Here is a 26,901-nt window from a genome sequence, read left to right on the forward strand (position 1 = left end):
ATAGTTCCTTATTTACTGCCTTTGTTTCACTGAGTGTGAAGGGGAGATGACTGGTGAGGAACAAACAGAAAAGCACAAATCATGGCCTCCTGTTAAACTGCACTGCAAATGATATTGAGCAACCATTACTGAAGTTAATATGAGGATTTCAATATCAATATTGAGCAGTCATTGTTGAGCTGTGGTGATTTTTGGAGGCTGTCACCCATTGATAAATGGAGTGCTTTGATACCTGTCATTAACTTAAGAGACAAAAAATGGTGCAGTGGGCTATTGGCATTGATTCTTGTTGGACAATCTGAAATAATTATTTCCTGTTGCTTGACTCTCACAAAACAAATTCATCAATTTTGGTGTTGACACCATTAACGAGAACTTCCATCTCTGTTCTTTCTCTATCTGTCAAAATTCTGGAACAGTTAAGATTTTTTTATTGTTTAAAATGAGTATCTTTTGCTCACCAAGGCTGCATGTATTTGATCAAGAATACTGCAAAAATAGTAACATTGTAAAATAGTATTACAATGCCCAATTTGAAAACATTTATAGTTTTATGCAGCAACGATGCATTAAATTGCTCAAAAGTAACAGTAAAGATATTAACACTGGAGATTGGAGTGATGATTCTGAAAATTCTGCTTTGCATCACAGGAATAAATTACAGTTTAAAATATATTAAATAGAAAACAGTTTAAATTGTAATAATGTTTAACAATGTTTACTGTATTTTTGATTATATAAATGCAGTCTATAAGAGCCTTTAAAAACATTCCAAACTTTTTTTTTATCTGTTGTATTAAACACAAACACTTTTCCTGATGTAAATGCAAGAAATTATGGTCTGGATTCATTAAGCCAAGTTCCCAAAGAAATGTACATTTCATTATGAAGGAGAAAAAAAAACTGAGACAATAAAGTTTAATTACTAATGAGATTAAATAAATAAATAATAATAAATCAATAAAAAAATTAGATTTGGGACTGTTGGAATCAGCAAGAAACAGCATTTTACTTGCCACCGTCTTGTATCTAATGAATTATTCAAGCATGAGTATGTTTCCTGATGTGAGTCCATTTTCTAGTTTGTTGCTGGGACATCCTGAGCTGCATCGCTCACACTGTGAGCAGTTTCCCTGCATGCCCTTTCCTATAATGTGCTGCTGGGTAAAGTCAGAGTGAATAAATGCTGAAAAAGCAGCTTGAAACTCTTTGACTGTGTGCAATGGTTTCTGATTCATGATGTCATAAAGGGCCACTTCAGGCAATTACACATGCATTAGGCAACGCAGCACAGGAAAGAGCCGTCCGCTCACTCTCAGGGCTCCGCTTACCACCGCCTCTCTCCTGCAATTGCCAGAAATTACCTTTGTTTTAACAGACGTCAATTCCATTTGGAAAACAATTGATAAACTTCACCCTCTTGCCACTAACAGCTGGATTGGCTGAAGTCATTTGCAGTCAACATTAACATCAAGTCTACTGTAATATAGAGCAGAGGTCTTAAATTACAGTCCTCAGGTCATATTCTGCCCCTGAAGTTGATAGTTTTTTTTTAATGTTTTTAATGCATGGAAACTTCTCCAGACAATTTATTTATCCTGCACTTAAGTGCATGTTAATTGATATTAAATTAAAATGTATTATAGTATGCCTTCATGATTAATACAGATATCTAGACTTTAGAGTGATTTTTTGACTTATGATTTAAGTCCAACTTTATATGTAGTTACTTATATTGTCTTTGAAATATGGTTAAAGTGGCATCAGAATGAGAGTCAAAAATAGCTTATAAAAACAACTCCAGCTCATAAGTTAACCTCTTGTGAAGTCTGTTTGTAATTAACAAATCCATCAAGACGTTTTTAACAAACTGTTGAAAGTCCTCATCCTTATTATTATTTTCTCCAGGGAAAAAGTTGTGTAGTCTGAATCAGGAGACAAATATGTGCAGATTAAGCACCATTTACAATTGAAAACAGTTTAAAATAGTTCTAAACTAATTTGTCGGTAGAGTTTGATGTGAAAGCATAACAGTAGATAGAGTTTTTTACTAGAGGAAGCGTTATTATGGATTATGATAACTGATATTTTGCCCTGAAGTGTGGTTTAAAGTTAAAACAGCTTAATGGTGAACTTGTTTCTTACAAACACAGATTTTTTCGCCTCACAAGACATTAATTGATGGACTGGAGAGGTGTGGATTACTTATGGATTATTGTGATGATTTTAGAGCTGCAACTAACGATTATTTTTTTCAAAATTACAGGTACCTATATTAATATTCAAGAATGAATAAATGTACTGTTATTATAGATTACAAAGGTATTTATAATTAAATACATCCAAAAGGTCAGGACTTGCCATACATTTTCTTATTTATTTAACCGTTGTAATAATTTCCAAATTTGGACTAATTTGTGTCATTCGATAACTATATTCCCTATATCTATATTTGTAATTGCTTTATTGTAAAATAAATCAGGTATCTACTTTTGAGTATGATTTCAGTTTATCATATGTTATTATGTTTTTAAAAACGAAGAAAAAGTACCCTCAGAAGATATTTTAGAGCCTAATTGTGTTAAATGTGAAAAAGCAAACAAAATGTAGCTTTAAATATTAATATTTAATTTAGAATTACACATGCTATACTTTTGTTACAGAAGCTGCATCTGAATCATTGGGTTGAGTAAATGTAAATAAACAAAATTTCTATTTTTGTGAAACTATCGCCAACTATTGATTAAATTGAAATGATCGCCTACTCAAAATATAATAAAAAAAAAATAATATTACTTTCTTATTAATTTAACTGTTGAATAAAATCATTTCCAAATTTGCACTCATTCGTGCCTGGGGTGATAACTTTATGAGACAAAAGCTATATGTATAATTGTAAGGGCTATCCTTGCCATCTTCGCGCTCTTGCAAACTGGATGCTCTGACTTGCCGTAGAGTCCTTGTAGCCATGAGAGGTGTGTCCATGTAGATGAGTAAATAAATCTGCATCTTAAGTGGCGTGTCGCGTTAACTTAACGTCTGTCGGCGTGTGGCGCTTTTTTTAACGCGTGGTGGCGTCTGGCGTTAACTTATCGCGCCACGGCGCTTATTTATCGCCTGTCGGCGTTATGAAAACGGCGTTTTAAAATTAATACGGGGTCGAAAAGCACGCGTTTTATGGACCACTTGGCTTTCCATACGTCCGCACCGCACCGAGTTAAAAACATCTCAACTTTTCAGAATGCCGCAAGCGCACCGCGGGTCATGTGACAAGAACTAACCAATCAGCTTCATCCTTTCCCGTAACAACGTTGAAAGCTCTAAGATGAAGGAACTGCTGATCATAGCTGTATATGGATTGCCATTTTGAAATAAATTTAGTAGCAGAGCTACTGCAAGCAATTTTTAGTGCTGCAGATCCATTTATCCTTTGCTGAAATTTCCACATCTTCATGGAGAGAACACGTCATGGTTGCTTAGCAACGGCAGACATCCCAGGGGCGCAACCATAGACATCATATAGATATATACATCTGCAGCAGAGACCTGAACCAAGAAGTTGGTCACCAGATCATACGGTAACCAGTTAAATGTAACACCGGAGAGGGCCAGTATGTTTTCCTCTGAGGTGCTCGTGCATCGCAGTTGTGCTACCGTGGTACACCATATCGGTTTTTCAAAGGGAACAAATGGCCATTTTATTTGGCCTCTGTTTTAAGTATTCCCATACTTTTGATAACAGTGGTCTCTGTTTTTGTGATAGAATGCAACTTTCTCCATTCCCAGTATGCCATTACACGAGATGTAAACAGTGTGACTAGATGATTTAACCAGTTGTTTGGACTCAACAAACAAACTCATCTACATTTTAGATGGCCTGATGTCTTTTGGTGAAATATTCCGTTAATGTACTTTTATAAAAATTTGTATACCATATATTTTATTTTTTTGCACTAATTTTCTATTTGCTCTGCCGTCTATTGGACCTCTTAACTATTAGTCACCAGTGAATCCTACAACAAGCTCAAAGATAATATATTCATTGAAGCGCACAAAGCAATGTGTGGATCAACTTCTCTTGTCAAATAAAAAGCACAAGAACTTTAAAAAACTATAGAAACAGGGAGAATTTATTAAAGCACTTTGTCCCATACATAGAAAAATATGATTGATTTAAGTCAACAATAATAAATAGAGTACCTGTATCCTTGCAGGCCCCGCTGATGCGTACAGTAGTACAATCAATATCCAGTTTTCGCAACACAGCAAAGGCACGGGTATTTCCGTAAATCTGCAGTCTGATGGAGTGGAAGGGCATGGGTGGCATATGAGTGGTCAACTCAATATGACCTGGAGGAGTGTTTCTTTATAAAGACCCGACACATTGGGAATCACAACATCTTTTTTGTTTTTTACAAATACATCTTTGAGTGACTGATGTTGAGTTGGACATTGGATTCTTATTTCAGGGCTGACCAGAAAGTGACATTTTACACGATAAATATTGTTTTCAACAACAGGAAGTGTTTTATATCTGACAACAAAATATTCAGTCTTTGAGAAACTTCAGCAATGGATGCCTCTTTTGTTTTTTAATGGTCCCTTGAGTGGATCTCAAAGCAAATGTACATTTAGACATGTTTTTTTTTTATCATGTTTTTTTTTGTAACAGTATGTAGTGCAAATCTTTAAAAGTGAAAAAAAGTGATTGAGTTCAGGACAGGAAAGCGTCCTGGTATACGTTATAATACTGCATGTTAAAGCATGTCTTAATATGCCCCATTTGTGACAATTATAAATGCAGCAGTTAAACACACTGATCATTTCTCACCCAAACCTTCATTCAGGACTCTGCACATAATATCGCACCCCTGTCAAGCATTCAATCTACTTTCGCTACAAGCAAATCAGTGTTTCTAAATTAAAAAATAATGTGATTTTCAATTTTTTGTTGTAAAACATACATAGGCTGTAAGTTGTTGTTTTGTATTCATTAAAAACAAAGAAAAATATTTTTACATATTTTAAATATCAGTGAAATTATAAGGCTTAAAATCCCTCGTCTGTCATGATGGCCTCCCCACACTTCAGTCCAGCGAAGAGTCTTTGGAAAGCTCATTAATTTCTCGTCCTTTTGATACTCCATCGAATGGTTTCAGCCAGGTTCAAAGCTGTGTAGTGCCATGGACCGCTAGCTGCAGATCTTAAGTGAAGAAAAAGCCCTGATTGTCAAAAAAGGTCTTTATCATGACAGTTCATTTTAGGCTATAAAGCAAGTAGGTCATCACAAACATCTACTAATGTCTTTTAAGCAGTTCAAACATGTTTGGTCGAGTTTTCAACACCAGACTGATGGGTGTGTTGCTGATGTCAATGGTTTCCACAGTTCTCTGCTGTATGACTTATCAAAAAGAAGAATTAAAGCTCTGATTTTATATTCTTTAGCAGAGACGTGGGTTTCAGCTTCGTTCCTCTAGACACCGTAACATGTAGCAGAGCAGCATGTTGGCTGTTGAGCCTCAAATGACTAGACCGAGCCATCTTCGTGTGTGCTAAAGTACATTTGAAACAGTGTTCAGATGTTCCTCTGTGCTGTGAGGTACTTGAGAGCAGCAGAACCGTACTTTCGAGAAAGGTCTTGGTGGAACTCGTCCTTCAGAGTCGTCAAGCAGTAGCGGTAACTCGGACTGGAACGAAACTTTGAGATGTCAAAGCTGGGCGCGTGGGGCATGTGGATCATGAAGGCATTTGGTAACACAATAAGATCATACTCCTTTGGAACAAGGAAATGTGACAGGTTAGGGACACTGGACACTGGTAGTATAAACAAGCCAAACACCCTTTAAAACCTTACCTGAGCATCAAGCTCCATGATATGGGATACTTTGTTCCAGCCAAAGCCAACAAATCTCTGGTCATACTCAGGACAGTCTCGTCGCACAACAACATATGGCTCAAAATCTGCCTCCCACTCCACCTTGTATGGCGTTGTGGCTGTTCTCCATTTGGCATAATTGGTTGGCGCGTGACCCTTTGTCCAGACGTGATACCTGCATTTCAGGAGAGTAGTAAATGAATACTTCCATACTAAATGAAAACTTTTTGAGTGGACTTTTAATAATGGGCCAAAGACATGGTTCTCATGTTTTGATTGAATTTATATTAATCAAACGTCATCTTTTAACCGTCATCATTTTATATAAAAGGGATTCCAAAAACTTTTTTTTTTTTTTTGTCAAATGAACACCTGGAAGTAGCCACTTTTAAGTCAGTATTGAAATTATTTAACAACACAGTTACATTTTCATGGTTATCTAATGCTGGATTATGTGCTTGTGCTTGAACGTGAAAGTAAACAACAGCAAAAAAAAATAAATAAATAAATAAATAAATAAATAAAAAAAAACATATATATATATATATATATATATATATATATATATATATATATATATATATATATATATTTATTTTAATTTTACATTTTTATGATTTAATAAAGTAAGCTTTTTATCAACTCAGGAAACCTTGCTCTATAATGCGCATATTTTTTAATTTCTGAATTAAAAATAATTGATATTTTTGGAGCAAAATCTAGAAAAAGGCAAGGTGATACAGCTGTATTGATATCATAATAAAGAAAAAACTCTTATAAAAAATAAAATAAATAAAAGCTATTAAAATGTATTATTATTATTATTAATTAAAAAAAAAACTAAAAAAGAAACGGTTCCACTGATTATTGATGTTTAATATCAGTTTACTGTCAAAGACCACATTTTAAAATGTAATGTGGTGTGGCTCCCAAAAGACTAGATTATATTACTGAATCTTTTTTAAATGTTTAAGGTGTACACTCACATATGTTCAAAGTGTAAAATATATATATATATATATATATATATATATATATATATATATATATATATATATATATATATATATATATATATACTGTATGTTATTATCCTGTAGTTTCAATGGAAAAATAAATTAATTGAAACATTTTCAAAACCCACATGGAACTGACATGAATATAAAAAGTACATTTATAAGAATGTGGCACATGTGAAATTTTACAAGAATTTCCCTTCTCTTTATTGGACACACTCTTATTTGTCTTTAACTCTAATATCAATTCTAAACACACTGGAGATTGATTATGAGATGATTATTTTGAATGTCTGCTGTACCTGAAGGTGTAGAGAGTCCCCATGTCCAGCATAGACAGCAGCTCGGCCTTGGATTTGGGGAAGGAGAGGCGATATCTCAACGTCTCAAAGGCAGGCACAACCAGAGCCTTCTTGGTATTGGCCATGTCCAGTTGGACTATACTTTTTCTAAGTAACAAAAACAGAGATATATTACAGAAATGGAACTTTACATTAACAGATAATTCCTAACAAATTCACAGCTTACCGAAGGTAATCGTAGAGGCCGTACACAGGCAGAAAATCCACATCAGTCAGAAAAACGTAGGGTGTGTTGACGTTGCGGAGTGCCACATTGCGTACCAGATTGACAGGGTAGAACTGACCCTCCTTATAAACAATATGATAGCCTACATTCTTGCGGTTCTTGAGGACTTCAGATGCCTGAGCGTAACGCAGGAACTGCTGGGCCTCGGCATCAGACATGTACAGGGCCAAACTAATGGGGCCCTCCCAGTGTTTACAGATGGCCTCCAGCATCTGCAGTCTGTGGACAAATACAAAGTGTCTCTGGTGAAATTTTGGGCAGTAACTGAAGTGAGGCAAGATTATTGGCTCTTTTTGATAATTTTTTAAAACCTGCAAGGCAAGCTTTCAGTAGCTAGTATGGTACATTCTGATCTTCACTACGTCAGGCACTTCTAGTTGATACTTTGTTCAAACACAAACAAAGCTGCTATCCTGCATAACAATCACCTTTCAGAAAATGCCAAGACTACTTCATGATAAAACCAAGGCTTCAGAGATATATATATATAGTGGAAGTGGAAGGACTCTAAATGGAAGATAATACACTATTATTTTCTTCTAGCTGAAAAGATTACTATTTTAAAAAAAGAATAATGTAGGGTCTTCGGTCGAATGCAAGTGAATTAAATAAATGACGTGCCAGTGAAGTAATAGAATTAATCACAAAATGCAAAATGTGCTATAATTAATTATTATTTACACAATTCATTTCCCAACAATCCCTTGTCAAGCATTATGTTTCATTTCATGTTAAATTAGCAACCCTAAAATAAAGTACATCTGAAAATAACACGAGGGTTCAACATGCCTCAAAGCAATATTTTAGTATTGTTTGTATAATATTATAGTTTTATTTATATTTAAATGTAATAAAAATAGAAAAAATATGAATAAATGAAGATTAAGAATCTATTAATAATTGTAATTTTATTTTTATACTTTCATTTTTATTTAAATGTTTCTTATTTTATAGTATATTTCTTATGTGCTTTTTCGTATTAGTATTTGTTCAGTTTTGCTATTCAGTTTTAATTTATTTTTTATTTCAGTTTTGTTTTAAAATTGTCAAAGTTTTTATTAATATTTTAAATATATTATTAGTTAATAATATATATATATATATATATATATATATATATATATATATATATATATATATATATATATATATATATATATAATTTATTTGCTTTTTTATTAGTTTATTTTTTTTGTTTATATAATTATTATTATTACTATTATAATTTTTTTCAGTTTTAATTTAATTTTATTTACAGTTAGGCATTTTAGTTATTCCACTTAAATAAAAAATAAGAAATGTTGCATTCTTTACTCACTGAGAAAAAAAAAAGTAAATCTAATTATTTATATTTTATTTTATTTCAGCTTTATCATTTAACAGTTTTAGTTTTAGTAAACAATAATCATCCTGTTTTGAAAATGTTATTAACTTGCAATGCTTGTAGAAATCTATTCTCATTTCAATCAGAGTGCTGCAGAAGGTTCATTAAACACAACATCATATTTGACAGTTTTGTAATTAAATTGCCTTGGCATGAGCATGAGCGGCCCAAACGTGACTGCAGATTTATTTGGACAGTCTATCTTCCTCACCTGTCCATAGAGAGCTGTGCGACCAGTGTGATGTCTGTGCCATCATCTGTAGGTGTGTATTCATACTGCAGGAAGTACAGATGCACCCTGTGCACCATGATTCGCTCCCTCCGAAAATCATAGCACTGGTCGTCCTCATCTAACTCCTCTAGTGCGTGCTGAAGCTGGAATGATGAATAATATGTTTTATCAGCTATGCTGAGCAAGTCACATCAAAAAGGCACTGGTCGAGCTGCCCTTTGAGACTTTATGAAATAGTTTTTCCTTAACCTTTAATCTCACAATTCTGACTTTTCTTCTCAGAATAGCGAGTTAACATTTCACAATTCTGTGTTTATGTCTCTAAATGAGTTTATATGGCAGTCTTATTCCCAGCATACGGGCCAGATGCGGGCCAGATGCGGGCCGGACTTGGGCCGAAAAGCTTGCTGTCTGGGTTAGTTTTAGTAATTATAAATTACTTATTAGAAATGTATTATTTATTTTAAAATATCAGGCAGAAACAGGCTTCCGTAGCCCAGGACTGTCAGATATACAGTCCATTTACAAGATGTACAGTATATAAATTTTATTGTGTATTTTTAAGCATTTAAGTCAACAAATAGTGACATTATATGCATGCTACTCCAAAAATAAGATATTTGCATAATACTACATAATCTACTACTAAACTAACTCACCACTGTTCCCTCAGAGCTGGCCTGACTGGGACAGCCGAAGAGTTCCCGTCGCAGAAGATTCCCATCGTACTCCAGGAACGTCAAGTAAAGATTACGGAAAAATTCCACGTGCTTGTTCTTCACCCTCAGCTTTTTAGGAGAGTTCCAGTGAATGACCTGCAGGAGGAAATAATAAAAGTGAGCAATAAACAACTTCAAAGACGTCATTTGCAAAGCTAAAATGGAAATTTGACAGGAAATTAATGTGACGGTTGGGCGAACATTTGCATTAGAGGGAATTTGTAAAACAAACAGTGAATTTGGCAAAGCCTGAACCAATTAATTCCTCTAGGTCAATTTAGTCGTTTATACCCAGCATACCTAAACATTTTCCAAATATATTGTTACCTTTAGATCTGACACCTCGGTGTAGCACTGTTCAGAGCGTGTGTGATCCGATAACTGAACGTTCCAGAAGCATGGAAGCTGATGCACCAGAACTGGGTTCTGTTTTATGAATGCATTGAAGATGTCCTGTGAACATAAAATAATAACATGACATTTGTTGCAATACACATTATTCAGCCATGGTTAGCTCAGATTTCATCATTATTTTGACTAGTTTTGTGCAAAGCACAGTCTCCTAAGATCTATGAGATCACTTCTTCTTCTAAAGTGTTTTTCATGTATTGTTCATGAAGGATATGGACCTGGTCTGCCAGGGATGTTGAAAGCATGCTCATTAGCTCTCGCTCTGCCGTCAGTCTCCACATCTGTTCCCAGCCGATGCGCCGCAGTCTCTCAAGGTAGAGTAAAATCACACCTGCAGCCCCAAAAAGAATCACCTGTTGTCAAACGGAGCCCAGTGCAAGCTATTCTCTTTTTCATACTGAAATGAAATTCTAAGTGTGACATAAACAGTGTGCTCCATTCAGAAGTGATCATGCCTGTGCTCTTTCCAAATCAACAAGCAAACCAGCAACTTTATGAACAAATTTAATAAATAACCTTTATATTATTTATTCATTTTTTATTTAAAGGAGTAATTAATTTGGTTAATATATTACAATATATGCACTACCGGTCAAAAGTTTGGATAATTTAGATTTTTTTTTTATGTTTTTGAAGTAAGTATCTGATGCTCACCAATACTGCATTCATCAGTTTAAACACAGTAAAAACAATTTTTGGTGCTAAAGAAATATTTTTAATTATGAATGTTGAAAACAGTTGTGTATACAGTTCATATTTTTGTGGAAACTGACATTTCAAATTCAAATCATCATTTATGAACTGAAATCAGTACTTTTATTCAGCAAGGATGCATGAAATTGATCAGACGTTAAAGTAAAAATATATTCCTACAGAAAACAGCTATTTTAAATTGTAACTTCAGTATATTGGTGAGTATGTATAACAGACTTCATTCAAAAACAAAAAATTCTTGTTTATTCCACACTTTTGATACAACACATATATGTGGGTGTGTTTTCAGTGTGTGTTCAGTTATTAAAACTGTATGCTTTTCCCCCTTTCTTTACTTATTAGTATCATATATTGCCAAGAATGCCCACCATTAAATATTTACATAACCTGCTGTGTTGGTTGATAAGCAGAGTTGAAGTGGAAGCTGCAAGCCCTCACCTGTGTTAAAGCCCCTCCCGAGGGCTGGCCAGGGTTTATGATTTTTCCACAGATTACCGAGGTACCAATCGCTCTGATTCTCTACCAGACCAATCACCTGTTTCTCTGCAATCACAACGTCGGTGTTAAATTTCACTGTCCAGATGCTTTACATGCCTCCTGAATAAAAGCGAGCGATTACCTGTGAACTTCCGGAAGATGGCCCACAGCTCGGCGATGTCTGTGGCGAAGGTGATATCTGTATCGAGGACGATGGCCTTTGAAAGGTTGGATGGCAGAGCTTTGGTGAGTGTGAGCTTCATCAGGCCATAAATTCCTGAATAGTGTTTGTTTGGTATCCATGACACCTCCGACTAGGAGAATGAGAGAGATAAACACAGAAATCTGTGAGAAACTAGCAAAAGAGCACAACAGTGACTTGGTTCTAGAAATATTTTTTTCTACCTAGAGAATTCTTTTTTTTCTACCCAGAGAACTCATTCTTTATTCTTTAATATAAACTTCAATAAAAATCATCCAGCTCTATAAATTACAACATTATAATCATAGAAAAGTATTTGATATTTTAACACTGGAAAATCAACTTGGCAAAAGAGAATCAAATCGGCAACAATTATTATATATTTATATATACACTTTTAAACAGTATTTACCTTTTGTGTATTTCTGACAAAACATTTAATGAATTTTAAACTTATAATCGGTTAGAGAGAGAGAGAGAGAGAGAGAGAGAGAGAGAGAGAGGTTATTTTGTGTAAAACAAACTTTTTATTCATTTCAAATTAAATTAAATTTAATTTTTAAAAAAATTATAATTCCAAAAAATGTAAATTTCAAATGAAACATTTGACTTTTTATTTTTATTTTTTTGGAATATTTTATTTCAGGTCAAAGTGCAAATATGATAAAACGAAACTATGTAGATATATTTAAATAATGATAACTAAACCTTTAAATAAAATGTGATTAAAAAGTATAAAAACTATAATATATCAATAATAATAATAAAAAAAATGCTGATGTCACCATCAAGTACTTGATATATATATTTATGTATATATATATACCTGCTGTTGTGCTCTCCCCTCAACAGCTGAGAAAAAAGATTAATCTATATATTTTTTTATAAATATTACAGTATTTTCCCACACACAACTGTACTGATATTCTCAAGTGATTAATGTAAGAGAAAATCAGGTATACACTAAGCATTACAAAATCATAAAACTATTGTACTGAGACCCATATATTGATATAATAATAATAATAATGTACACAGAATGAAAACATGTATTACTGGGCATAGCGACTATTATAACTGATTATTTACTAAACCTGACAAGGTTATAGTTTTTAGATTGTTCTTATAACCCTGCATGTGTTTACTATCACCGACCACAGGTGCTCATTGTGCTCTTCCTGTTTGCTTCTGAACTGTATTCTGCAGTTATAGCATCATCTGAACCCATGGAAAAAACCTATACAGTTCTTATCATATGATTCATCATCTCAGCATACATCCTTTATGACCTGAGCTCAGGGTTAATAATAATCTGCCGAAGAGGGGTTGATTGAAAAAGACTGGATTTCCTGCAGTTTAGCTCTCATATACTCAGGAGAGCAAAGAGGTCTCTATCCACAGCAGAGACACAGGATGTAAAATCCACATGATTAGAGATGGCTCCAAGCCAAACAGCTGACAATCAGTGGTGTACTAAATGCGGGAGGGGAACGAGAGCACAAAACAGGACAAGAAGTAATGTATTTGTGTTATTGTGCATGCATTCATGTGAGTGTCCTTGATAGTGCAGTGTAATGTAAACTAGAATGAGCTCTCCTAGAATATGTGTGCATGTGTGTGTGTAGAGGAGGCATGCTCTTTGATTGTCACTTCACTCTAACGTGCACTGCATAAAAATAAAAAAAATTCACAACGGACGGTGAATAATTCAACACCACAGCAAAGACTGCACTCACATGCCAAGTTGTAAAAAAAAAAAAAAAAAATAGAAGCACTGTCACTTTTAATATATAAACAGAAATGAATAATTCTGTGTTTTCCCACATGCTCTGGAGCATGCAAGAGAGTAAGAGCGCTTGAGCTTGCTGGAGTGTAAACAAGCTCAATGTTTCCACTATCACAGACAAGCCATACTGTCCCAAGGGGACCTTTGCCCCTCCATTACAATCCATAAGCGCATGTGACACGTCTTTCATCCCAGTTGTTTGTGCCTGAATGAGCTCAGAGAAGATTGTGATGAGCATCATTCTTCAGACTTGTCATTGCCACCTGCATCGTTTCAAAACTATCTCTGCTTATGACCTCCCATTAAACCTCTATAATGGTGCTCTGTGACATGGTCATTATCTCTGGGTCAAAGAGCAAGTGTAGAGTCATGGAAGAATGGTGAGGCAGGTGCTTACTTTGAGTTCATCAGCGTCATAGAAGCTGACTTGCACGGACGGCACCATCCACGACTGGAACAGAGTGCTGAGGATCTGATTGGCCACTGTATCTGTGATGAAATGAAAGTGTAGTGGGTTTCTCCTGAAAAGAGAGATGTGGACATGTTGATATCTTAGGTTTTATACTGTATGAATACATCAAGCTAATTTAAAAATTCAGATGACTATTTTTGCTAGTTTCATGATTTAATTTGGAATTATCATGCGGTGCGACAACAAAGATGACAATATGTGATGCTAAGGTGACAATTTGGTAATTTGAAAATGTGTATTTTTTTAATTTTCCATTTTTAAAATTTAAAATGTAAAATGTTGGATTTGAATTTTGGAATTTGAAATCTGAAAATGAAATTTCAAGTTTGGAATTTTAATTTCAAATGTCAAATTCCAAATTCCAAAATTGAAATGTCAAATTTCAAACTAAAATTCAACTTTTTAATTTTTTTTTTTTATTATTATTTGATTTTGAATTTGAAAATTTGAATTTGTAATTGTGGAATTTCATTTCAGGTCAAACACAATACATATGAAAAAAAATTATATAGCTAAATTCCAATATTTATTCTTATACACTTCACATACATAAGATTGCATGCACAATGCAGCTCTGTATATTGGTGTCAGTATACTATTATATTGCTTTTTTATTTACTATAAATTTTCCTGTCCTTGGTTCTTACCTGTGGAACAGGATGGATTTGACCAGAGTGACCACGTCCCGACTGGCGTTGTGACCCGCACACACACACGCCACGTGAATCAACTGTGTGTGGAGAGAAAGGCCAATGTTTTAGATTGGACTGAAAAACTTTAGCTTAAAATTTATTGTGTAGACTTTAAACATCATCTAACATGCAGCAGTAATCCAGAAAAGAAGCATACACATATGCCAGAAAAATTATTTGAATATAGATACGATATATACAGAATATCAAATTACAGTGGCATCTGCCAACATGATGATGCCAGTACTTTCCATAGAAATGACTTTACTTTTCAGAGCCATTTTTTTGTTTTAACCAACTATATTAGCCCGTATTGTTTTATCATTTCAACCTATCGAACTTGTCTTTGTGAAAATACACCAAAGTGTGATTTAAATAATTTTTTCGGGCCGCTGCATGTTCCTCTAAAGATTTGTTCTCACATCTGACAGGACCTAATATGTCATCTAACCTCACACTTCTCGGCTGTGGGCGAGCGAGAACACTCGCTGTGATTGGCCCGTTCCTCGGCTGTGTTCTCCACGTCTTCTGGACCGGTGTCTGCTGATGCAACCCACTGCTGGTTGCCATAGTTACCCTCAGCAGGCTGGGCAGCCAGGCCCTGCGATTGGCTCAGCTGGAGGCGGATTTGCCGGTTCTCTTCCTCCACCTCTCGAACCCGCGATGCCAGGACGTCCCGTTCGAGCAGCCGTGCTTCTGTAGATTCCACCAAGCATGCGGAGAGGAGCAGGGAACGCCCGTCTGATACGGCACAACAGATTTCATTTATTTCGAGTGATCTTGACAGATTACACCCCAGAGATGGATGGATGAGAGGTAAGAAAATAGGAAGCCTGAGGTGAATTTGCAGAGACAATAAAATGTAAATGTCATTTGGATTCAAGACAGACTCCAAGAGTATCTCAATCTACACTTTGCTCTCTGCTGGAATGATTATAGTAGCAGAAAATTGGGTGTGATCAGGGAGAACAAAGTAACAGGCATTGAATTTATCGGAATGATTTGATGGATTTTCTTGCATTGCACTCATGTACAAGTGAGTGCAAATCACTCATCCCTGTTAACCAGAGTTGGGAACCATCTTACGGAGCGTAGCCATGTCGTTTCTCATCCATTATCCATTAGCATTCACATTCATCTCAGGCAGTTGGGCACAGGGGCCTCTGGAAGTATGTGATATGTAATCTACATCTTTGCTTACGAGCCAACAATTCTGCCACAAGGTTATTTTGAGCCAATCACCTGAGCGGTAAATGCCATGTGATTAATGAATCTAGAGCAGAAAAGGAAAATGACCTGCCCTGACTGGCTGACGACAGCACAAGAACACAAACAGTTGCTACACTTGCATCTATGCTGAGCTGTGAAATCAAAGGCAGCAGATGGAGAAAAGTCCATTTCATGCTTTTATGAGCCCTCCAAAAACTATAAAATCTATAATTATGAGGTTATTTTACAAAACCACTTATAAAAAAAAGGGATTTTTTTTTAAAAGGGCAGAAAGTGAACCCTGCAAAGACAAATAAGACCTACTTTTTAAAAATGCCTATATATATATATATATATATATATATATATATATTCCCGAAAGCATTCTCAACAAAGTGCAGCCATTGTCAACAGACCTGCCTACTGTCCAATTGTGATTCATGAATTACAGTTAATTCTGTGATTCCACAACTTTAAAGAACTATACATTCTTTAATAAAAGTTATAATTTTTTTGTACGATTTTATTTTAGATTATTTTACTTTATAAATTTGTTAATTTAGTTACTTTTGTAGTCATCCCGCGGCCCTAGTGGGAATTTTCTGAGGCCCCCAGGTGGGCCCTGGACCTCTAGTTAAGAAATACTGATGTAGTATCAAAACTTGAGCAAGACTAGCAATGTCCAACTAAACTGTAAGAGGGCCTATGTTTTTACCTTATTATAATCCTAGTATGTATTATTGTTTATAAAATGGATATTTCCGTTGCTGAATTCTCACTGGTCAATATAATTTTGCATTCATTCTATAATCCATAATATAGTTCTCTGATGTGAACAATTGGTTCAGCAGATTATATTTTATACCACAAGTTTTCCAAAACTGGGATCATTATTAATAATTAATTCAATTAATAATTAATTAATAATGGTTTAAATTCATAAAACTATAACATTAGAATAAATGAATAATTTTGCAATAACAACAACCAAAATAAAACATTGACTAAAAAAAAAAAAATGTTTAATTTGTCTGCATGTCACAAGACCATAAAACAACATCAGAAAACTGTGAACGTGAATGTGAGGTTAAATTACTGAAATACTAACTGAAATCGCAGAGAACTTTCAAGTAAATATTTTAGGTCAAAGGTCCCTGTTATAACGGAAGAATGCCAATTTTGAATGAATTGTTTTAAAAAATAAACCATGAATATGTGGGTCCTTAATATATTTAATTAGTACGGCTTTATAAAAGCAACCACTTTTAAACAGGCCATGCTGCATTGTAAAGTCCCAGGGCTGCAGGCACTCATCCCTTGCTGCTTAAATATTAAATTAACTTGATATGGCACAATTCAGCACAATGTTTTAACACTTCAAGGCATTCTTAGAAAGAATATTGCATTAAAAACCACCTCTCCAGTTCACCCCGGTTTCAAACAATGACCGATAAAATGCTTTTAAAGCGCAGAAATATATCTTCAACATTTTTTTTTTTTCTATAGGAAACAAGTCTTCTCTTAAACACTTTCAGTCTTATAAATACTGATGATCATGCTCTGATAATCTTCTTTTCTGTGTGTGCATTTCTCATGATAGGTTCACATGCCAGATAAAGAGTGAGAGAACGAGCTTTTATAATGATTAGCTTTGTAAGATCTGGCTGCAGATCAGTTGTGTTATCAGCACTCCACAGCATTATTGTGCGACTCTGACGATGACAGACCCATCAGACGAGGCTTTTAGAACACAGACCGAGATAAGTCTATGACTGACAGTCTCAACACCCAAGTCACCCCAGCTTAAAAGGAAAACTCTTTGTCGGTCCAGCCTTTACATCAGAGCATAGAAAAATAGGCCACTGTAGTCTGTCCCACAGAGATCCCTTTTTTTAGAAAACTAAAGATCTGACGATAAGTGTCTTGATACTCACTTTCCGAGTTCCCCACGAGCAGGTAAAGCCAGGTGAACAGGATGACGAAACTCAGAGACACCACCAGCAACTTCAGCTTCCCTCGGCAGGGGCAGAGCATCCTGGGATTGTGGAGGACTGGGCGGGGGAGGGAGGGGATGGAGCGATCAGGTTGGACTTGCTCTAACGCTGGTCTCCTGCAGCATCCTCTCTTCTGGAGGAGAGAAAGAGGAAGAGGTAATTTGTTACAAATGCACAAGCCCATTGAGAATCTAAAGCTCCACACATATTGAAACAGATGTCATTCACAGAGCTTTGCATTTCTGCTGCTCCATGCAGGTTTGTTCATTTTTGGGGGGATTCCATGCATAAAATGCTGATATAGATATCATGCGTATGTGACAGCCCTAGACTCTATAAATAAAAAAGCAAGAAAATTAAGAAACACCCAAGAATCCCAAAAAATCCAATGGGGTTTACAGGTAACTAAGTTTTACCCAGCTGTGACAAAATGTAGTGTACTTAATACTAAAATATACTATCTTTTCCTTACACTGAGAAATAGAGCATACAATGTGTCAAATGTGGTTTAAAATCAAAGGATTGATTAAGATTTTTATTGTCTCCGGATTAATTTACATTTTTTTCTCTCTTATGTTTACCATTTATTTGTTTAAAAATACAATAGCATAGTGAGATATTATTACAATTTAAAGGAACTGTTTTCTACTTTAATATATTTTAAAATGAAATGTATTTATAGTGATAACAAAGCTGAATTTTCAGCATCATTACTCCAGTCTTTAGTGTCACATGATCCTTCAGAAGTTATTCTAATATTATTAATTATGCTCCTCAATTATTATTAATATTATTAATAGCAGCATAAAACATTGTTAAAAAGAAGAAATGTTTCTTCAGCAACTAATAAGCATTAGAATGAATAAATAGATACAATAAAAAAAAATACCAGTAGCGTACGTTTCATATAATATTTATGGAACAAAGGTGGAATAAATTTCATTATTACAAATAAATTGTAATAAGAACTACAAATCCTGTAAAATAACATGTATTTTACATTGCATCGTACAAAAAAAATTGTTTTTGTTTTCTTCCCCAGGTAACTAATATTATGTTTCTTGTGGCAACATCAAATAAATAATTGATTCAAAAATATAATTTAATGTGACCATTTTATATCCATCCGAACTAATTTAGTCTAATCAAGGAAATTCTTTTTTATGAGCTAGATAAGTAGAAATAGATCTTTGAAATCACCAAGCTGCAGTGTGTAATTTCTTCACTACTGTCACTAAACAAACTAAAACAATAAAGACACTCCCCTATCTGCCATTGGTCCAAAAAAAAAAAAAAAAAAAAAAATGTATATATATATATATATATATATATATATATATATATATATATATATATATATATATATATATATACAGTGTATATACATATATATAGACGTTTTCAATGGCAACAACATAAACAAACGTTACTTTTTGAACTATTACCGTCACAATGGAGGTATAGAGTGAAGCTGAAAAATTATTTTGTGCACCAGGCAATCCTAGCACTCGCGCGCGCACACACACACACACACACACACACACACACGGAGCAGTGGGCAGCCATTTATGCTGCGGCGCCCGGGGAGCAGTTGGGGGTTCAATGCCTTGCTCAAGGGCACCTAAGTCGTGGTATTGAAGGTGGAGAGAGAACTGTACATGCACTCCCCCCACCCACAATTCCTGCCAGCCCGAGACTCGAACTCACAACCTTTCGATTGCGAGTCCGACTCCGTATAAATGTTGTATGAAATGTATAATTGTACTGCTGGATTGAATGTCAATGTAGAATGTATGTTAAATGTTGTTGTAAACATAAATACTGTTATGCAAGAAAGATTTCAGACACAGTCTGACAATAAAGTATAAAGTAAGTAAGTACTGCGCGTGCGCGCGCGCGGTGTTGATATACACAACACAGACCGGAAGTTAACTTAGATCCAGGCGCGTGCGCTCGATGAAACCGTCAGCCTCTCAAACACAGTTAAAGTTAAAGTGATGAGTAGACTGAAGTTGGGCTCAGGTGGTTGTCATGTGGGATGTTTTCCATACATTTAGTTATTTATTTGTGGAGACTCGCCACGATTTTAAAACTGATCGATTTTCCAAAAAGCTTTGTTGAATAAACATGAGCACGTACTGCACATCTAATAATAATTCCTTACATTTATATGTTTAAATATCAAAACGAGGCACAGGTGTTTTTATATCGCTGTATTTCTGAAGGAAGACTTGCATGTTATATGCCTGATAAAAACAGCGTGTGAGCATACCAGCTCTGCTTTGTTTACAGCTGTTACTGGGGAAACCTCTATTTCTCGTGCTTTATGTCTATGCTTTAAAACACCTGTTGGCAAAGAATGAATTTGCATTTACATTAAGTCTGCCTGATCCACGGTGCACACATTTCTTCTTTGTTATCAAAAATGATCTCCTCTAGAGGGACTTGGCTATGGTTATTGATTCGGAAGTCTACCGGAAGTTAAGTTAGGTCCACAAAAGCGCGCACGGCAGTAACGTTTGTTTATGTTGTTGCCGTTGAAACCGTCTATATATAAATATATATATATATATATATATATATATATATATATATATATATATATATATATATATATATATATATATATATATATATATATATATATATATATATATATATATATAGACGGTATATAAATGTTGCTGTTTGGCTGGTTAATGATCAGACAGAACTGATAGTTTTTTTTTTCTAATTGAATAAAGTAAATGAATCCAAACCATGAAATATTTGAGCTACTTTAATCATGTTTTGAGCTACCAATAGAAATCATTAAAAAAAAAAAAAAAAATTTAATGCCAAAAATCAGTAGAGAAAATCTGATAATACATCACTGACAATTTACAGCTTTCATCAAAGCTTCCAAACACAAATATATAATGCATTTCAGCTGTCCTATAAAAGCTTTAGTACAGCAAGACATATATTGCAGATAATATAATTGGTATAATAATAAATATTGATTCAGTGTTGTTTTTCCATCTTTGTGCAGCATTGTGTCTGCATTAAAAGCATTGCAGGGCTCTGGCTTCACTAAACTCCAGGCTTTCAGCTGTCCAGAGTAACTCCATGTAAGCCTCTCTGCACGCCACTTTACAGCACGCATTCATGTCTGTGTTCATGCCACGTGGGCTACATGACAACCATTGTTGTTTACACCACTCTTAATTAAAGAGCGAGCCGTGGGAGGCTCTTCATCACCCCAGCAGACGCAGATTAACAACAACAAAAAAAAGAGAAAGAAGGAGTGGGAGAAAGGAGACAGTAGACAGACAAACAAAATCATCTTTATTTTATTATGAACTTATGAGCTTAATTAATCATGCTTTAGTATAATAAGACATATGCCTGCAGGATGCAAGATTGGATGCTGACAAAAAAAATACTAATAATTAATAATAATAATAATTATAATATATATATATATATATATATATATATATATATATATATATATATATATATATATATATATATATATATATAATTTTATTTTCTTGGGAATTTGGATGTGGTATTTCAGGTGCTTACTGTGTTGACTTTCATATGCTTATTAATGACTGCTTCACTCACACAGGTGCAGGTCTAGGCTTTTTGTCTGGGCTTTTAAATATTTATTTGCATTTCATTTATCTATTTATTTTTTTTGCATGCCTTACTGTGCAATACATGTTATTTTTACAATTTAAAAGACCATAAAATTATAAAATAAATATACTGAATTTAATATATAATGCATATTATATATTAAGCTTAGTGATTATTACATTCTATTATACACCTAAATGAAACACTCAAATGGTTACATATCAATTAATTTGGTTTATCATATTTACACACACACACACACACATACACAAAATGCATTTTACATGCATTATAATGCATGATGAATCTTCTTTTAATTTATCATAAATACAGGCTTCATTGATATGGAAGGCATTTTCTGCCAAATTTAAATACATAAATGAAATGATTAAAATTAAAATTAAAACCAGATTAACTATTTCATTACAGAAAACTGTACGCAAAATATGTGACAAAATTGAGAATGAAATTAAATGATTTCATTTTCACGGTGACATACCTGTCAAATTGAAAAATAAAATGCAATTGCTGATTTCACATTTAATTTTCAATACAGTCTCGAGGCAAGACTGCCAATATTAAAATGAAGAGCAAACGTGAAAAAGAAACTACACATACAGTTTTTACAAAGCTCTTTATTAACGCTCACGCAATAATAGTGACACAATTCAAATTTAAATGTAAATTTTACTTGTCATTTTAATTCCTCTTTTATTTCACTGTTTTTATTTTCGTTTTCATTTTCAAAGACAACCTGCATGCAAATTATATGTTTTGAAATTATATGTATTGAAAATGAAATGTGAAATCACCAATTACATTTTATTTTTCAATTTGACAGGTATGTAATGTAATGAATGTAATGAAATCGTTAATCTGGTTTTAATTTTAATCATTTCATTTATTTATTTAAATTTGGCAGAAAATGCCTTCCATACATTGAAAGTGTAAGCAAAAGTTTTAGCAATTGAAAATTAATCACTTTAAAATGTAGAGTATTCCTCTGTGACAACAAATCAAAAGATTGATGACTCACCATTCACTCACTTATTTCGTCCAGTCAAATGCTCTCTACAATAATGCCCTGCCCTCTAATACCACTGCCTCTTTCTTGCTAGCAACTTAAAGGAGCTATGTGGAGGTTTTTACTTAAAAAAATCTTTAAGATAGAGTTTTCATTTGTACATGTATGAGCCAACCATGATGTTAAAAAAGAATGACACCTCGACTGTCCACCACGGTTGCCTCTATCAGCCTGTAGGCTCAATTGTGTGTGGAGGAGTCGGGCCCGAATTGGCGCGAAAATTCACAAAATGTGACGTCATGCGCGTTCTCGTGTACTTGGGCTAACAACCGTGGGGCACGCCAATAGTGTTTTCAAATGGACTCTGCGGATGGAAAGAAGTGACCAGCCTCCAGCACAATTCAGACACCCACGGACCAGAGATGGGACCAAGTCACACATGTGCAAGTCTCAAGTAAGTCTCAAGTCTTAACCTTCAAGTCTCAAGTAAGTCCCAAGTATTTTTTTCTTGGGCAAGTCAAGTCAAGTCACAAGTTATGTCAAGTCAAGTCAAGTCAAGTCCTGTAGTAAGTCAAGTCAAGTCCAAGTCAAGTCACCTTATTATTGTAATTTTACCTGCAGAATCTGATCTTAATAAAGTTAAAAGACAAGATATAAGTAACTGTCAGTAAATTAAAATAATTTGGATTTGCATTGTAAATACTCATGTTCAGTAAAATACATCATGGAATCAAACAAAATTGTACCTTCATAAAATTATTTATTTTTCACTTCTGCCAACAGAGTTTGAAATGTTTTACATTTTCAACATTGAGTCCATAAAACAAATAACAGCTAACATCCAACAGACTCCTCTCTGAACACCTCTCTCTCTAACGATGTGACGTGACATGACATTCGGCCAAGTATGGTGACCCATACTCAGAATTCGTGCTCTGCATTTAACCCATCCAAAGTGCACACACACAGAGCAGTGAACACACACACACACTGTGAACACACACCCAGAGCAGTGGGCAGCCATTTATGCTGCGGCGCCCGGGGAGCAGTTGGGGGTTCGATGCCTTGCTCAAGCGCACCTAAGTCGTGGTATTGAGGGTGGAGAGAGGACTGTGCATGCACTCCCCCCACCCACAATTCCTGCCGGCCCGAGACTCGAAATCACAACCTTTCGATTGGGAGTCCGACTCTCTAACCATTAGGCCACAACTTCCCCTCAAACACAGTTTACATACAACATTAAACTTTCTTACATTTCTCCTCTCTCTCTCTCTCTCTCTCTCTCTCTCTCTCTCTCTCTCTCTCTCAAGTTCAAGTTCAAGTTGCTTTATTGGCATGCCATTTGAGTTACAGTATTGCCAAAGCATTTAGATACAGAATAAAATATAAAATATGATTACAATAAAATACAATACAATAAAAATAGCAACAGCAGATACTATTTCTAATATTAATAATAGTAATTATATAAAGTTAAGAATATCAAATAAAACAGTTGAATACAATAAATTATCCCTTTCGTATGGTGTGTATGGTGTATAAATATTTAGTAGCTATTGTGACTGCCGTCTCATTTTCTCCAAGTATATAGAGTAGTTTCTCCGAGTCATTTAGAGACAAGAATGAATGATTCAAAGCTTCAAACTGTGGAAAGAATGTTTCTCTTGTAGTGCTGTATTTGGGACAGACAAGAAGTAAGTGTTTCTCATCCTCTGTTTGATTCAGCTCAGTGTTTGCACAGTCTCTCTTCTCTCGGTAGCCAGGATCTTTTATGTCTACCAATCTCTATTTCCAAATCATGATCACGGAGTCGATATTTTGAAAGGATTTGTCTTTCCTTTAAATGCTTGAGTGATAAGTAATTTGCCAGTTTTGTGGTTCTGTTTAGGGCCGAATAACACTGGAGTTTGGTTTGGAGCTCAAATTCATTTTTTCATTTTTCATCATAATTATACTTCAGATTTTTGTCAATTGGTTTCTGAATGTTGGGGTTGTGATTGGAGTCAGAATCAGTTTGGGTTTCCTTCATCAGGTGAAGCAGGAGTGTGTTTCTCTCTCTCTTTCTCTCTCTCTCTCTCTCTCTCTCTCTCTCTCACACACACACACACACACACACACACACACACAGACACACACACACACACACACACACACACACACACACTCTCTCTCTCTCAGAGTATATCCGTAAGTCATTACCCCTATTACAAGGTATTGCACTTGCAAAATATAAGATTCGAGAGAGTATTGTCTGCAAGCCGAGCACGATGTGGCCTATCCCACCATGTATGCGCCACCGGTATGCGCGCTCATAATGGAAGCAACGCGGTCGCGACGCGCTCTTTTTTTCCAATCGCGTCCGCACCCCATCGAGTTAAAAACATCTCAACTTTCAGAGAGCCGCAAGCGCACCGCAGGTCATGTGACAAGAACCAACCAATCAGCTTCATCCTTTCCCCTAACAACATTGAAAGCTTAGCCAAGATGAAGGAACAGCTGATCATAGCTGTATATGGATTGCCACTTTGAAATAAATTTATTAGCAGAGCTACTGCAAGCGATTTTTAGTGCTGCAAATCCATTTATCATTTGCTGAAATTCCCGCGTCTTCATGGAGAGAGCGCGTCATGGTTGCTTAGCAACGGCAGACACCTCAGGGGCGCAACTGCTCGAGCGCTTTGGAAACAAGGTGAAAGCGGCGCGCCTAGCGATTTCCTGGTCCAGTCATGACAACGCGATTCTCAGCCTGTGCTCCAGCTGAGTAATCAATTTTATTTTAAAAAATAATTTATATATTTTACATTCAAACTGAAAACATGATGTGATTAACACTCAAGTCATTCAAGTCATCGTGTCTCAAGTCAAGTCAAGCCTGAGTCTTTAACTTCCAAGTCCGAGTCAAGTCTCAAGTATTTTATTTTTTGTCAAGTCAAGTCACAAGTCATAAAAATAGCGACTTGAGTCGACTCGAGTCCAAGTCACCAAGTCACAAGTCCCCATGTCTGCCACGGACACTCCTCGTAAGTTAAAAAAAAAAAAAGAGCGTGCGCACTGAGAACGAGCATGAGACTGGCTGCAGTTCCTCTAACGGCCACTGGTGTCAGTAACGGTTAGAAATTTCAGAACCTACGCAATGCTCCTTTAAAGTCCTGAATTTAAAATGGTTCAAAGATTCGAATTAATTTGTTAAAATGCACATACACAATACACAAGTTTTTTTTTTTTTTTTTTTTTTTAAATTGTTCATAAAATGCTAGCCTTAAAACCTGTGGACAGACAAGTCAGTCACATTTCAAAATCATAATTTCTACCACAGAATTAGAAAATACAAAAGCTAAAAAGAAAGGCATACAAGATTAAAATGACCTGACATAATGAACACATTAATCAGTAAGTGCTAGCATCAATGGCTGCTTTCCTGTACTGCATAAAACCCATTTTAATGCTAGTGGTGACTGCAGTCAGTGTGTCTGTTTGTATGTGTGTGTTTTGTTTGTCTCTGAATTGTGTTGAGCTGTCCTGTATGGTTACCAATGTAACTGTTTTATAAATGATGTCCTTCATCACCTGACTGAGGCTGACACCAGCCTTTGTTTGTTTGTTTGTTAGTCGTCTCTTATGTGTGGCTCTCTTGAACATTCAAGGCCATCCTGAGCTCTCCACTGCTCATTACCAGATTACATCCACCCACACACACACACACACACACATACTTGCCACGGCTGCAAAATGCTCTCTCAAACTTTAGGGATGTGAAAGCCAAGTATGTGCGGCTGGTGGGAAAAAAAGAAAAGAAAAAGTGCGGAATGATTTCATGTGAGCTAAAAAAGTGAGCCTAGTATGTAAGTCTACACTTCTTGAGTCTGAAAGATATTACATAAGTTGGAATAAAGCATAAACCAACTTGCTGGGTTGTCTATAAACAGAGTGCAGTCCTTGTAGACACATAGTCAACCCTTATTAATGGGACATGTGAAACGTAACCTCAAGCAATTAACCCACAGAAGACGCAGCCGTTTCTGGAGTTCATTCTACAGCCTTTTCAAAGCCAACATCACCACTAAAAACTTCTCTTCATTACACAGAAAAAAATCACCCTGACAGGGATTACAAAGAGGTTAACTGGGAAAAAAATGACTCATTCAGTCTCCTTCAGTCATACATAATGTTTAACTCAGGCACCCACAATCGACCAATATTGCATAATCAACATCAACTTCTGAATAAAAAGCCTGGTAGGTTTTTTTTTTTTTTTTAATGAAACTCTTAAAAATAAATATTGAGTTTCTTCATTGGCATTAAAGGTTTTTATGTTTTTGAAATATTTCAGTAATACATGTCACTGGCATCATCACCAAGAACACTTTTGAAGAATGTACACATGGTCTTAAGCTGCAATAGCAATTTACTAAAGGACACCAAAGATCAATAATGACATGTATTAATGACAAAAATCTGAATAAACTATTTGTATAGTTA

The 26,901-nt window shown here is 35.1% G+C and overlaps 1 protein-coding gene across 3 annotated transcripts in view; it reads right to left on the bottom strand.

The window, feature by feature from the left end:
• Nucleotides 1-4,975: 4,975 nt before the first annotated feature.
• LOC132155873 (xylosyl- and glucuronyltransferase LARGE2s) overlaps nucleotides 4,976-26,901 on the bottom strand; it is a 44,337-nt gene continuing 22,411 nt past the window's right edge. For all 3 annotated transcript variants that reach the window (XM_059564623.1, XM_059564622.1, XM_059564624.1), the window contains exons 2-15: nucleotides 17,712-17,904; nucleotides 15,020-15,309; nucleotides 14,524-14,606; nucleotides 13,802-13,925; nucleotides 11,559-11,730; nucleotides 11,378-11,482; nucleotides 10,444-10,556; nucleotides 10,142-10,267; nucleotides 9,755-9,910; nucleotides 9,075-9,238; nucleotides 7,420-7,698; nucleotides 7,194-7,340; nucleotides 5,855-6,050; nucleotides 4,976-5,773 (exon numbers count right to left, since the gene is read on the bottom strand). In XM_059564623.1, coding sequence (XP_059420606.1) covers nucleotides 5,576-5,773; nucleotides 5,855-6,050; nucleotides 7,194-7,340; nucleotides 7,420-7,698; nucleotides 9,075-9,238; nucleotides 9,755-9,910; nucleotides 10,142-10,267; nucleotides 10,444-10,556; nucleotides 11,378-11,482; nucleotides 11,559-11,730; nucleotides 13,802-13,925; nucleotides 14,524-14,606; nucleotides 15,020-15,309; nucleotides 17,712-17,811 — 2,253 coding nt within the window. In that variant the 5' untranslated portion in view covers nucleotides 17,812-17,904 and the 3' untranslated portion in view covers nucleotides 4,976-5,575. The remainder of the gene's footprint in view (nucleotides 5,774-5,854; nucleotides 6,051-7,193; nucleotides 7,341-7,419; nucleotides 7,699-9,074; nucleotides 9,239-9,754; nucleotides 9,911-10,141; nucleotides 10,268-10,443; nucleotides 10,557-11,377; nucleotides 11,483-11,558; nucleotides 11,731-13,801; nucleotides 13,926-14,523; nucleotides 14,607-15,019; nucleotides 15,310-17,711; nucleotides 17,905-26,901) is intronic.

Source organism: Carassius carassius, chromosome 13 (assembly GCF_963082965.1).
Source record: "Carassius carassius chromosome 13, fCarCar2.1, whole genome shotgun sequence".
NCBI lineage: Eukaryota > Metazoa > Chordata > Actinopteri > Cypriniformes > Cyprinidae > Carassius > Carassius carassius.